Source organism: Ascidiella aspersa, chromosome 6 (assembly GCF_963924565.1).
Source record: "Ascidiella aspersa chromosome 6, kaAscAspe10.2, whole genome shotgun sequence".
NCBI classification, from domain to species: Eukaryota; Metazoa; Chordata; class Ascidiacea; order Phlebobranchia; family Ascidiidae; genus Ascidiella; species Ascidiella aspersa.
The window spans coordinates 20,118,016-20,133,517 of record NC_139452.1 but is presented as its reverse complement, the minus strand read 5'-3'; the positions used below and the strand labels follow the sequence as shown (position 1 = coordinate 20,133,517).

At 33.8% G+C, this 15,502-nt stretch overlaps 1 protein-coding gene and 1 pseudogene across 1 annotated transcript; both read right to left on the bottom strand.

Annotated features, from left to right (window-relative positions):
- Window positions 1-641: 641 nt before the first annotated feature.
- Window positions 642-1,115, bottom strand: LOC146140658 (uncharacterized; annotated as a pseudogene).
- Window positions 1,116-3,911: 2,796 nt separating this feature from the next.
- Window positions 3,912-10,181, bottom strand: LOC146140657 (uncharacterized). Its single transcript, XM_083392998.1, has 5 exons — window positions 10,104-10,181; window positions 8,648-8,725; window positions 6,356-6,458; window positions 5,402-5,553; window positions 3,912-4,147 (listed from the first exon to the last, which is right to left on the bottom strand). Exons 1-5 carry the CDS (start codon window positions 10,138-10,140, stop codon window positions 4,056-4,058), a joined length of 462 nt encoding a protein of 153 aa, XP_083249124.1. The 5' UTR covers window positions 10,141-10,181; the 3' UTR covers window positions 3,912-4,055.
- Between the last annotated feature and the right edge of the window lie 5,321 nt (window positions 10,182-15,502).

Genomic DNA, 15,502 nt, shown 5'->3' with positions numbered 1-15,502 from the left:
ATTCAGGATATTTGGTTTTAAGGTGAAATTTTTCATGGCGCCCTGATGGTCAAAACACTGCCATGTCATAATGTAGTCACAAGAATGAGCAAAAGATAAAGACACAATGTGATTAGCTAGATGAAGAAGTGCTACATAAATCTATTTTGTTCCACATATTTAGCACAAAAACTGCCCCATTTATTGGTATTTTATCAGATCTCCTAACATGTTACTATTTGTGAGACTAAGCTTCCTATACCACCAGTATTCCTAAGCCCACACAAGAAAAAAAACGACAATTTGTGAAAAAAAAACAGTTGAAATGAACATATCTCCATACACAAGCTATTCATATATATATGCCATTCCTTTTTAATCCAGTGTTGAACAGTGACCTGACTATCCCAGTAACAAATAAAGCAGGAATACTTGGTGTAGCCGCCATAATGTCCTAAGAGAAAGTTTCCCAATTTCAAATCAACGCATATCTTTCAGTTATGCACACTATAAGAAATTCTCCAGGAGCATCTTTACACTTTGGTAGAATGGTAGTGCTCCTTTAAAACGATAAGTGGCCAATTGGAACACAGGCAAACTTATTTCCGTTGTGAAGTAGCACACATGTCAAAGCTCTTGGAGGAGCTGTCAATGAATAACCTTCAATCTTCTGGTTTATATTCAAGTAGACCCATATAGATAAACGAAGTCCTTCGTTATTACAGTACAGAAAAAATCTTTTTAGGGTAAAAATTGCATTAACATTTCTTCTCTGACCCGGTAAAACGTTATGTTTGTTGCCGAATCAAGAATGTTACGGAGGCGAGAAGACAGGACTTCAGACGCTTCTTCAGATAAACCTAAATCACGAACTAGGTCGTTTAGCTGACTTCAGTAAAAGGCTTCGGTTTACTTCGCATTTGTGAAGATGTTAATGAGTCGGTGTCATTGCAGTTGCTAGTATTGCCATCTTCGTCTTCCATTACATCCGACATCGCAGCTTTATCCGAAATCAAATCTGGCAGGGACGTAAAAACGGAAACAGGAATTTCAGGGCAGTTTGCAATTGGCCGTAAAGCAGAGTCAATGTTGGGGTAGTGGCATGACTTCTTCTTGTTTCGGTTCCAACCTGACATGTCATTCATGCAAAAATATCAACCATCATGGTGATTCTTATAGGCTCACTTTTGTTACTGCTTTATGGGAGAGAAAAAGTAATCTAAGGCCAGTTTTACCTCCCAAGCGAGACATTTGTACCAGACATCTCAACATTAAGGCAAAATTAAATAGCTGCTTCACATGGCTTCAGCTTTTATTAACTCATGTTAATCACTAGCATACATTTTTCATGGTATGTAAGAAAAAGCAATATCTCAGAAACTAGAGCCAACTCAGCAAAAGTAATGGTATTTTCGGACGCGGAGCCCCCGATATACTTCTAAATCGATCTAATATATCATGCCTTTTTTAAAAAAAAATATTTTGTTGGCCTGTGTAATGTAAAAGAAGAATGTTCACGCGAAGCACGAAAAATGCCTTTCCAAGCTGAGTTAATTTTAAAGTTCTATGCCACACCAACTTTTAAAATAAAGTGCTATAATTGTACGGTTATTACGCGGCCCACAACTACATGATAACACCAAGCTATTCAACAATAATGGCTCTGCGGCTCACCTTCGGGCCACGGCCCACAGTTTGTCGACCATTGCGGTAAAATTAACTAGGCCTACTACTGTATATAAGTGGTGTTTAAAGTCATATTGGTATAACTCCCAAAGTTTGTTATTAAGATATGGTTATACAGTATATCGATACTCAGATGACCGAAAATCGTTTTATTCAAGGTATGTATTTCAACACAGCGTTTTCTTCCAAATCCAGACTGAAACAGGGGTTCTTAAATTTTTTTGGCCGCGGCCCCTTTACACAACTTTTGCAAAAGTAAGAAGTGCAGCGACTCACTTACACTTTCACCAAAATTTTGTTTGTAATGCTATTACATTAATCGGATAGAAAAACATTAACAGGACAAACGAATTCTTTAACTATAGGATAGGATTGTAACTTTAACTTTCTTGTTATAAAGCAACAGTGTTGTAAATAAGTCATTTTGAGATGACTCGAATAATTTTCCATTAATTAACAAGTTCAAGGTCAAGTCTATAGTCGTTGACACTAAAATTAAATTTTAATTCTAAAAAAATGATGTGCTCAATAAATCTTTATGATTATTTCATCTAGCAACAACAAAAATACAAAGCTATTATCCATATGGGAGATGTGGGACCTGTGACTGAGGAGCTTTTTTCCCTTTTCCATTTAAAATAGATATTTGAAATTTTGGCTGTGGTATGAAGATGCAACACCATCTTTGTCTACTAATTTTCGAACAAGACAGAAATCTGTTCCAGATTTGAGACAATAGAACGATTTTTGAGGCAAAAAAGTAAAATTTTTACGTTTAATAGAATTTGTATTTTGTGCTAGACTAGAGGAAAGTGCTTATGGATTGTGGTTTAATACGAAAAATTATAATTGCATTTTAGTTAGGTGATGACAAATAGTACACCTGAAAAGCTAGTCTAAGTTACAACTCAGGCCATGCCAAGTGCAAATGGCCGCCATGGAGACCAGTAGTCAGTGTATCAACAGTATTGTTCGCCTACCAAGTAAATAAACAACAGAGCTAAGAAAATTTCTCAATATCTTCTAAGGCAGTGGCAGTGTTTTAAACAAGTCATTTTGAAATGACTTAAGTCACAGTCAAGTCATTCGTAAAATAACTTAACTCCAAGTTAAGCTTGTTGAATAAAAACCCAAGTTAAGCTTTGTCGAATGAAAAAATAACAAGCCAAGTCCCAGTCCAAGTCATCGGTTGCGTAAGTCAAGTCCCAGTCGAGTCTTAGTTAGAGAAAGTCACCTTAAAGTCAAGCCCTTTGTCACAAAAAAAAAACACTTTAAATTATAAAACTGGCAAACTTCTCCGATCATAAAAGTAAAAAATAGCATAAACGCAACATATATCAAGCAAATTGTTTTATGTGCAAAGATTAGGATAAATAGCGCAATTGGTGTATGAAAACAATTTGTTGTATCCCAAATCAAGTGTCCAAATGACTTAAGTCAAGTCAAGTCATTTTCTAGGGCATGATTTATTACCAACTAATGGCTTTTGTATTTTACGTTTTTATATGACGTTTGTGCTTTTAACAGTATTATTGCCTATGTCGAAGCAACGCAAAATCACGCCTAAGTGTTACATGCCAATTAGCGTCTCCGTTATTATCACTCTGCGGTCAGCATTTTGATTTGTGCACTTTTAATTTTGTTCACCCGTAACCCGCTTGAAAGAGGAACCTTCTTAGTAATTGACTTGTACGTTTGTTTTTTAGCACAAAAAGTCTCTTTGAGTGCCATTGCATGTTTTCATATCATCGAAGATGTAACGGCCATACTTAATTACAATTTTTTCTGTTTTTTGCGATTGACATTTTTATTTGCGCCAAATTCAACCATCGCGCGACCGACAACAAACTTTACTATTTTTCAAGTCTTAGTAAAATTTAATTTTAATGATTTTTTTAAATTTAGACAACCATAAAGCAAAATAAGCTATAAATTATTATGCCGAAGAAGACGATTCCATCATTCATAGCAAACAAATGTGGTTCAAAGCTTGAAATTACTAATATACATGTATAAATGCTATTTTACTTCTTCTATTATGGTATTTTTACTTCTTCTATTATGTATTATATGCATAATACACCATGTAAACATGTCGATATAAATCAGCAAATTAATTGGCTTTAGTACACTTTTTTATTTCGCATTTGGGCAATACAAACAAGCAATGATTATATATATATATACCACACGTTTTTTACACGATTGCCACAATTGAGAACGCATCAACAATTTGGTATCTTATATTTAAAAGATGAAATCGAATATTAAGCAAATTAAACAAACCAAACATGGTTACGGTAAAATTTATTAACGGTTTGGTAAACTCTTTTTTTTAATCCGGAAAGTGAATATTTAACGTTATTTGAAAAGAGAGATCCAATAACGTCTTAACTCCCCAAGGTCCCCGTCCAGCGGGTTATGAAATTTTGCCAGTTGTAGAAATCTTCTGCCCACGGTTTTAACATGATTTTGTTGAAACCTGTAAAAGTACAAACAGGTCGTATAGCAATACTTGTCTTTCAAACGTTGCGTCATAACATAGATAAAATCTTACAGAGCCTTTAAAAAGATTCTATTCAAATGGACAAACATACAATAACATATCATATCTAATTATTTTGGCATTTGGTTATTTAAAATAAACAGAACATATGGCCTCGTTGCCTCTTCCCCACTGGATCACGCTTCTACCCTTGCATCTGCCCCCGTAAATGACTGCTTGTACTGATGTTTCTGGATTCATTGAGATCCAACTTAGGGGAGTTGAATTCCTATTATTTTATTCCGATAACGATGACCGATTTGTCGGACAAAAAGTGCGATTGCCTGATCCGATACAAAATGGGTTCACATATTCCCCACTTAAACACTTCAGCGAAAAAACGAGATAATAATCTTACTTTTATGAATTTACTGCTATAAAATATATTTTTATCTATATTACAATCATTATAGTTCTACACTTAAATAAAGTAAATTGATTTTTATTGTTTTTGTTCAAGTTACTTTTGAAGTCTTCGGTAAGTCAATTTTCCATTGTTACGTCGTAAGTGCACAATATACTTTTCGTCTTTTGAATTAAAAGTCGTAAAAACGCACATAAACCTTAAATTAAACCGTATACTTTAGTTAGTTGTGCATGCTTTTGGTATAAATCCGGACATTCTTGCACAATTTTAAAACATTCCATCTAGAAATGTGAACATCTTGCCAAACTGCATACGATTGTAATCTGGTTTATGGTTATGTGTATTCACCAAAATTTGGGTTTCGTGTAGGTTTTGGAAAACTGGAATAGGGTTCGCGACAACAAAAAGCTACCACTGGTTTAAATTTAAAGGCAGTGTTACTTCACAAATACTGGCAACTTAACATTTTTTCAACTTTCTTGGAAAACATATACTACAAAGAAAATGTTAAAAGACTACGAAGAAGAAGGTTAAAACGCTGTTTGAAAGGTTTTAGTCGAATCGGTCTATGTAAGTGGTTTCGAACCTTTTATGGCTTACGGCACCCCCCAGAAATGCTAAATAGGCTGCGGCATGGCTACTAAAAATGTTTTGAAGTGGTTTACTCTAACCCAATGCCACTTGACCTGCTAAGAATGCTTGCATTTTTAAGTTCAGCGCGAAAGCTGATTAAAAAAAACAGTTACAACATGTTTGACCATATCGAAAAGAAATTTAAGCGCATCACAGTCTTATATATACATTACTGTTGTCCATTTACAAACCAATGTAACTGTTGCCGAGACAATAACAGGAAGGACATAAATAGAAATCCTTTTCGCATTCGAACTGCTTAGGTTTAATACATCTCATCTGAGTAAGGTCCAAACAAGCAGGTAACTCGGGTAGAGGGTCACAAAGAAAGTTGGACCTTTTCCTGCAAATCAGTCTACTTTAGGAAAGTACATTTCACCCAATAGAATAAAAATAATACTCAGTGATGTAAATGTAAACGAACTATTTTGACATTTCTAAAGTCCCGGTCAAGTCTATTGCAGAAAAGCCAAGTTAAATAATTTTCAACAAAAAATGCACAGCAAAGTCGCAGTCCAAATCATTACCAAAGCAAGTCAAATCCAAGTAACAGCACTTTATCAAAATAAATATAAATACATAAAATTAGCAAACCCGTTACATTTTGACAACTGAAACATGCTTATGCAAGACCTTCTGGAGTCGTACTGGCCAACGATAACGGCACCCATATATGTTACACATAATGCCTACAGAAACAACAGAGGACGTTTTTGCAAAAAAATGTGCGCACTTTTTTGAGTTAGAATTATAGTTATGCCTCTAGCCTTGCCTTGCTTGCACTACAATCCAGATCAGGCTTGCTGATTTTTAAGCATCTCCGTATGCATCTTTTGCAACACTATTAATAAACTGTATACCTAATTGAGAAAAATCACGATCGTAAATGATGTTGCTAAATCGTTATTTCTAAATAAACGGATTAGTCTGTCTCCAAACTTTGTGTTTTAACTTTTAAAGGAGACTAGTACGCAAAGAATTAAGCATTAATCGTCACTTAATTCGACCATGTTGATTTAATCGCTGGATGAATTTGTTCAATAAATTCTACCATAATAGGCTATAGAATTGTATGAATATTGGGGTAACGAAAATAAGAAACATGATAAAAAATTGTTGTAATCGAAGTGAACATCATTTCTTACCTCCAATTATCGAAGGAGTTTTGCCACCTGGCCAAATATCCCGATCTCCATTTTGAATAGTTTTCAAGCCACTCGGTCCCAAAGACGTTATTCAGGGGTGCATCTTAAAAGTGTACCAGTTAAAAACTTTTTTAAAACGTGTAATCAAATCAGATATTGTTTCAGGAAATTCATATTTAAATTTCTTGTTAAGGTAATTCAGCTTTCACTCCGAAATCATGTTTTGTTGTTCTGCACCAGGGGTCGGCAAACTTTTTTTAGTCACGGGCCTGAACCAAACTCATAATGGTGTGGGCGGGCAGTAGGCCTACTAACTTTAATTGACGATTCTGTTGCTAAAACGTGTAGTTTTTGTGTGTTTTGGTTTTGTATAAACTGTAAATCAAGACAGATCAATAATTATTTTTAATTAATATTTTTTATATGTTTGACTATATTTTTAACTTACTATTTCGGGGGATGTAAACTATTAAATATGTATGTCATAAGTGGGGCCATTAAAAAATTTTAGACTTCATTTTTATCAAATTTTAACTTTATTTTAACCTAACGAAATTGCCTATTTGTAGAGGCTATAGTTCTTCCTTGAATTGATGCCAGTTACCCAAACATAATATTTTGTTGATTTCAGACCCAAACGTAATATTTTGTCGCAAAGTCAAGGTGTTTTATTGATTATAAAAAGTGCGTCGTGTTTTTTTGGCGATAGATTTAGCTTGCTTAGGCATTTTTGTATTACAGAATGTCAGTAGGCTATTCCTAAGATCCGAACTGTTGATCTTCGAAAAGACCACGTATGAAGAGGAAGTGTTTTTATAAAGATTATTTAAATGCGTAACTATGAATAAAAAAATGGACAACTTGCAATAAAAGTTACTACTGATCAAAGTGGGCATTGTGACATATGTTCTGCTTTTGTTGGTTAATATGGTTTAACTGTGTCGCAGTTCCTGATTTAAATTGCTTCCACGACGATTTTTACAAAAACTACTCTCAAGAAACACAAAAACTTTGTCAAAAGTCATAATTTTACAAATTTTGACTTTATTAACAATTTTGACTTTATTTTAACCTATAAACTTCTTAGAAACAGTCCCCTAGGTGCTGAAAACAACTTTATTCTTTTGATTTTTTAAAATTTTGACTTTATTGACTTTTGTTCAAAAAAGCAATGCCGAGTATCTGTGTCAGTGGGAGTACAAACATAGAGAAAATTGATATCGTACCTTCATGAAGACCTTGGTTCTAGTCGATCGAAAAACTAAATCAAATTTTGTTTTCAAGGGGACTTGCAAAGGCATGTTTTTGTCTAAGATACATAATATAATCATAGGATATGTGTGAGACAAAGAACGACATCTATGGTAATAGCCTACATCCTACATAAATTAGGTGTTGTACGTTAGGTCTCGTCGTTGGCCCTATGTTTTATTTGGTAAGCTATGCTGAGGGTCACCTCATCAAACTACGACCTGCGGGCGAAATGCGGTTCTAGATAAGTTAATAAAGTTCGATAAAAAAATTTTACGTCCCAGCATCGCCAGGCCCTGCAGTTATCCGCTCCTTATTGGAAGACGTTTTGTTGCCCCTGAGCTATATATTAATCAATGGTGGAAAACAATATTTGAAAGTAGAGATGTCCGATACTATTGGATTGAAGCCGATACTCGATGCCAAGTGGTAGCATCGGTACTCGTCCGATACTACGGTGGTATCGGAACCAATCCGATACCAAATTATTCGATGTATTTTAGCTATGATTTACTTTCAATGCAGCGATTTAAACTTTAAAGGTAAATTTATCGAAAATTATGGTAACTTGAGTTAACTAAAACTTCTAAAGTCAATTTCAACCTAAAAAAGGCTTTTGGATGTTTTAATTTCACCTATTTTCCCTGTTGGAGCATAGCAATGACGTCACTTGGTATAGGATCGCGATACTTTTTGTCCAAAATATCAAGTATCGGATATGCCTAATTGAAAGTATTAAAATACAATTTTAAAGTACCATGCGAACAAATCCCCTACGCTTATTGATCTAAAAAAAGAGAACTTTAAACAAGTTTATTGACAGTAAAGAAAACGAAGTACTAAAAAAGCTTAAAATATCACGGTCTTTATGGAAAGGCACTGTTTTAACATAATTAAGTAATAACGCGACGAAGAATGCTGGTTAGCACACAGCAAATGAAACGCAATTTCTCCCAAATATTGTTCTCCGAAATATTGTTAAGAGATTGTAAACGTTTTGTCTCCACGTAAACTGGCAGCGCGCGTAAGTTTGTCGTTTACCTGTTGCAGTCGGTTCGCTGGTATTTGAAGCTTTAATTTCTGTGGACGAAGATAGCAGTGGAGCAGAGCTTGGTCCCGCTTTTAAACAATACCAAACGTAAAATTTAAGTAAACAGAAAAAAATACAAAATATTTCTACACGTTTTCTAATATGTTTTTTCGACATAAGATAATTTCATGACTGTTTCTATATCACGGTGGGGTTTGCGTTTCGTAAGTTTGTTTTTTTGATTGTAAGTGTTCCGGTAAAACGCTTCCTCTCCGACTCCAGTTTAGTTGCTTTAGTCCGGTGTAACACATTTTGAATCAGTCACCACTTTTGTTTTTAAAAGAAATGTCAGGCCCAACAAACCTACTACATGTTATAGGAATATATGTTTGATTTGCCAATTTTGCCGAGCAGCCTTGTTTCGAGTGCTACTATAATAAGCAGATAAACATCCTTAAAATAATTTTTGGCTTAAATTTCAACACGAGCAGAAAATCTTTGCTCGCAAAGGTATATCGTGGGCATGCGAACAAGGATGAAAATTTGTTATATTTGTAAGAAATTAGTGCAGTTCTAAGAAAAAGTTCTACGAAAATTAGGGCATGCAAGGGCAGAAAAGTCTGACATTAGACCGTCGTGACAACGCACTAATTGGACCTTTAGGTAAACTCCCGGCATAGATAAATTAAAAATATTCGCTGAAAGTTCACAAAAGATAAGAAAATGTGAGACAGAAGTAATAATAGCCTACTCGTCCTACCAGAACTCAAACGCTTACCCGAACCCTAACCCAAATAATGTGTGTTCATTTAATAATTATATGAACGCTGGGGAAAAAGCCGAAATTCTGGGGGCATAATTGTTACGTCACTCATGTATTGGAACCTAAAGCGTTTATGTAATTATTAAATCAAAGCACAATATTTGAGTTATCTTAATTCTTATGCAGATTTGTTAAGTCAAATTAATGCCTTGTTTAATACCTCAAAGTCTAAAAGTCAGACTTTTTGATCCTTTCAATACCCTAATTGTCGTAGACCTTTTTGCTTACAACTGCACTAATTTCACGAATCGAGTGAAAATTTAGCATAGTTTCTAAACTGTATAAACTCTGCCTTTTGAATCAAACATGGTCGAGGTCGTAGTTCAATAAGTTCACTGGTTAAGTGGCCCAAGTTACTCTTCCAAATGCGGCCCGCGGAACCAAAATATGTCGCCCGCGGTGTGCTTTGGTTTTTGACCCGCACGGGCTTTTTCAAATTGCTTCAGGGCATCGTTGCAACCATATTTTGCTCTAGTCACAAGTGTGCCACAAACTTTTAATTCAGACCCTTAAGTTACTACTCTGTGCTGGCAAACCTTAAACGTGTACAGCAAAATCTGCAGATGCTTACTTTAACATCGTTTACAACCGGTTGAAAAGCACTGCTCTAAGACACCACACCAGCGTATGCATTCACCGTATACCTGTTAGAAATGGAGTTTCGTAAGTTGAACTTTCCATTTCTGTGGATGTAGTTAGAAGTGGAGCAGAGGTGGGTTTAATTACTGAAACAAATCATATTTCCAGATTAATATTACTTTGGTAACAGTCGTTTATTAAAATAATAGCTTATATAACTAACAGTTAATTTCAGCAGCCCAACATAAATCAATACAGTAAAGCTATAATTAAAGCATTGTTGAAATCCTATGAAAACAAAACGGTGTTTAATGTTGTAGGATGTAAAAAGAGGGGTTTGTTTAATAAGTGTTCAAACAACTTAAAAAGGAGATTAAGACTCATCCAACAAAAAACAGTTTTAGGAAAACTAAAGAACTGGCGCACAATTTTGTAATTTGCGAATTTTGGGGCAACTAATTAAAAAAAACTAAACGTTTAAACAAACAAAATTAAACGTTGAGTATAAATTGAAATAAAGGACCTTTAATATCGTCGTAAATGCTTATAATTTCGAATTTCGTTCAAAATAAAAATAATACTTTTACATAATATATGGCTTGTAAATAATATTAATATTAGTTGTATATTACCCAGTAGTAAGATTTATTCCAATAAACATGTAAACGATTTTAAAACGAAAAATCGCAAAATTTGTAACCAAGTTAGAAATTGGATAAATGTAACATAATTGATATGTCGTTCTGTAAAACTTCAAAGGCATCTGTTTAAAATGCAGGCTCTTGTACTCGCTGTTTACCTGTTGGTATGTCGGATATTAAACTTTCCGCAGATGTAGTTACCAATGAGGTACAGCAGGTTTCAACTACAGACATAAAATCAAATGTTCGCGTTAATCATTAAATACATTGATAAATGATCGATAGATTGTATAGATGAAAATTCATGTTAAATTTTTCATAAAAACTGAAATATATGCCACAGATTTATAATATATGCCACAGATTGGTCCAGAACCAATTGTGATAAGTAATCAAGCAACTATACAATCACCTTTTAAGTTTTCTAAATCCACAATTCAATGCCGAGAGAAGCCAAACAAATACCAAGTGAAAATATTTTGTTAAAAACAGAACATTTATCTTTGCCTTAAAGTTACTGTAGATGGCGCTACCTGTTGGCTAAAATATATGCTGTTATAATTCACATAATGAATAAGAGGCAGTCACTGTTAGAAACAAATATGTACGCCACTGGAAAAATCTCTTTCGAACCGCGTGAAAGTAAAAAAAAATATCTCTTTCCATTGCCTAATCGTTTTGAGGAAAGTTTAATGATTTCAGCGCAAAAAATGTAATTTGTTTAAATCGCTCATCTGTTTATCGGCGACCTTAACTTGTACGACGGAATACATAAGTTTATTTACAAACAGCAAAGTCGGCAAGTAGCGTCATTGAAAAGGACAATATGGGGCTACAAAAACTTTTATTGAAGTATTGTTTCGATGTATTTTGTTGGATTCGATGTATTAGTTAAACTGTCTAGATAAAATCGTAGTGTTCAAGCTTCATATAGGATTCACTTAAAAAAATAAATCACATATTCTAATTCCTATTAATATAATTGAACTTTTTATTATAAATAACTGGAGATTCAGACTAGATAAAATATTTTAGATGAATTATTTTAAAAAAAATTACGCGAAATTTTTTTTACCTTGATAAAATGGTGTTGTAAAAATCGAAGGCACGGGTTCTAGAGATGTAGACATAACTGGAGGCGCTTTTGTAGTAGGCCTACCTAAAATAAAAATTAGTCAGTTTTTTTTTTTTTTTTTTTTTCTTTTTTTAAATTAGTCAGTTTAAAAATATGATATTTTCAAAATAGTTCATCACGTCAGCTAACGGAAAATTAGCCGAAATCACACATGATAACGGAAAAATACTTTTTTGCCGGTGCTTTTCAAAGGTAGAATAATTACTGTTAAAACACCAAAGACCAAAGTATAGGCATAACTACATTATATGCAATAGTACCAGTTTAAACCAAAAAAAGCCTACTTTAAAATCTAAACTGTAGAGGTATTTTTCGCTAGCGAGACAAAATATACCTTAAGTGTACAGACTTCTAAAAGGACCGAAATAGAGACGCTCAGTTTAAAAATATTTTGCTAGTTGCTTAACACATAAATATTTGAAAACTAATAAATCAGAACGAAAAATAGTTCTTTACATATAGAAAAACATAACTAATTCAAATTTTAAAATCAACGCTTAAGACGCAGTATATGCGCTCGCCGGTAACCTGTTAAAGAGGGTGCTTCGAAAGTAGTTGTAATTTGAATTACGGTCGATGTAGTTTGCAATGGAGCAGTGCTGGGTTCAATCACTGAAAAAACTATTTTCTGTTTATAAACGTACATCGCGATAATTTGTTTAGAAAATTAAAATATTTCGAAAATAGAAATATATTTATGAGAGTAGTTAAATACCCAACAAGTCGTGGAAAACTTTGACAAAAATAAAATACATATGTTTTGTTGCTGAAGACCGTAATAGAGATTAAAAAAAGTTTAAGCAGAAAAATACACTAGCATTTTTAGTACTTTAAGTCGCCTATATTATAAGATAAAAACATAGGCGACCTAAGTATTAAAAATGCTGATCTATAGAACGAAAAATAGTAATTTTCAGATAGAACAGAATGTAAATGGACTGCTTATGACGCAGGCACATGCACTCGTCATTTACCTGTTACAGATGGTGTCATCACAACTTAATAAAGATTAGATTTGTCCTAAAGTATTTGTTTAAACCAGTGTTTCACAACCTATTTTACACTATCGCCCCCTTGGGCTCCATATCGCCCCCCTCATCTTGCTTAACAGTAAAGTAATATATTAATCGTTGTCTCACATTATACTGTCTGCACTTTCGTTTCGATGAGCTGTCAGTCATATATTAGGTTGTCTAACATACATTTACTATAGCAATTTACGCGAGCATGTGTATAAAACTGACATATACGTGCTTATACCTTAAAAAATTTAGTCTTGTATAGGTAACACAACATAAAATTTACATAGAACAATAATTGCGTTAAGGTTTAAACACACTGGTGCAATTAAAACTACTGCGCAAATAAATGGCTGACGATTTACCATAATGTTTGACAATAAAAGGCAAATTCCTAAAATACATACGTTATTTCACAAGGTTATGTCATTACTAGGGCCCACAAAAGTCAATAAAGTTAAAATTTTTTCAGGACCTAAGGGACTGTTTCTAAGAAGTTTCTAGGTCAAAATAAAGTTAAAATTTACAGTAAAGTTAAAAAATTTTAATAAAGTCAAAATTTGTCAAATTATGGCTTTTTATAAAGTTTTTGTGTTTCTTGAGAGTAATTTTTGTAAAAATCGTCGCGGAAGCATACAATGAAAAATCAGGAACTGCGACACAATTAAACCATATTAACCCATAAAAGCAGGCAAAATATCACAATGCCCACTTGAATCAGCGGTAACTTTTATCGCAAATTGTCCATTTTTTATTTATTGATACGTATTTAAATAATTCTTATAAAATACTTTATCTTTATAAACGTGGTCTTTTCGAAGATCAACAATTTGGATTTTATAAATAGCCTACTGATATTCTGTAATACAAAAATGCCTAAGCAATCTAAATCTATCGCCAAAAAACCCGACACACTTTTTATAATCCATAAAACACCTTGACCTTTCGACAAAATATTACGTTTGGGTCTGAAATCAACAAAATATTATGTTTGGGTAACTGGCATCAATTCAAGGAAGAACTATAGCCTCTACAAATAGGCAATTTCGTTAGGTTAAAATTTGATAAAAATAAAGTCTAAAATTTTTTAATGGCCCCACTTATGACATACATATTTAATAGTTTACATCCCCCAAAATAGTAAGTTAAAAATATAGTCAAACATATAAAAAATATTAATTAAAAATAATTATTGATCTGTCCTGATTTACAGTTTATACAAAACCAAAACACACAAAAACTACACGTTTTAGCAACAGAATCGTCAATTAAAGTTAGTACGCCTACTGCCCGCCCACACCATGACAAAAAAGCGTTTGATTGGTTTAAAATTCGAGTCCACACGTCGTCATCCCTACTTCTAGTGAAAAGTGTAATGAAACTACGTTGAGGAAATGCGACCACCTTACTAGTTAATCTAGGTCAGTGTTTGTTACCCTTTTTAAGTGCGGGCGCACCTGGCGAGCAAAGCGAGCGCGTTTTTTTGATACACTTGCATTTCTTTTAAATTTTTCGCTAGTTTGTACTAACTTGCTAAAAAAAAATGTTAAAAAAGATATGTCCAATATTTTTGAATACGTTTTCCGTTTGCCCGCGACGCACTTAGCAGCCTTCAGCGGCACAACGGTAAAGAAGCGCTCATCTATAGTTCAAAAGACAGCACCAAAACGTAAACAAACCGGACGCAGAAAGATTATTCGCACTTACGTAGTTAAAATAGTAAAAAAATATTCGAAATTTACAAACATTTTTCGCGCATAAAACGGTGAAACGCAACAACAGCAAATAACCTTACATATAAGAAATCAATTGTTACGCCTGAAGTTAACAATGGGCGGAAAATACTACAAGTTTAAGCTTAAATGTCACATATTACAGTGCCGTTTTTTTATTATTTTTATGTGATATTTTTATAAAAGTTTGCGAAAAGTACTTTTATGCAACGCCCCCTTATGTGAGTTCAGTGACCCCCAAATGATAAAAAGAACCAAAACGCCCCCTTGTAACTTGCCAACGCCCACAAGGGGGCGGGCCACGTTGGGAACCTCTGGTTTAAACCTTTCCATTGTGATTAAGAATGACGCCGTGACTCAAATTTTAAACCAAAAAACATTTTTACTCTGCGCACGAAACGGTTATCGCATTTTTCTTAAATGTAATTAGACCCGTTTCAATTGCAAAAATTTTTAGGTTGGCCTCTAACAGTGATGCATAAAATGCTTAAAATCTAACGTTTTAACAACAAAATTGTCAGTTAAAATTGAATACGGCCCGCCGAGATGTTTTTCAGTTTGGCTTTGGCCTGCAACTGGGATAGTTGACCCTAGGTTTAAGTTTTGTAACTATAAAATTGAGTAAAAAATAGGTAGCATTGTTTTAACGCAAATGTTTATTTTGAGAAGAAATTGCAAACGCTTTATGGTAAAACTTAGTCCTTGAATTTTGCTTGTAAAATCGACATTTATGAATCCCAAACATGAACTTGTATTTTATATCTAAACATTTCCAACTACGTTGGTTTACGTAAGACTAGAAATGTACCATTAACTTAAATAAAGATCAACTACGAAGAGCAATAAAAGTAAAAGTAGGTTATGTCATCATTATAGCTACATTTTACCTGTTTGGGATGGCGTGGTAAAAATCAGAGGCAAATTACCTAACCATAT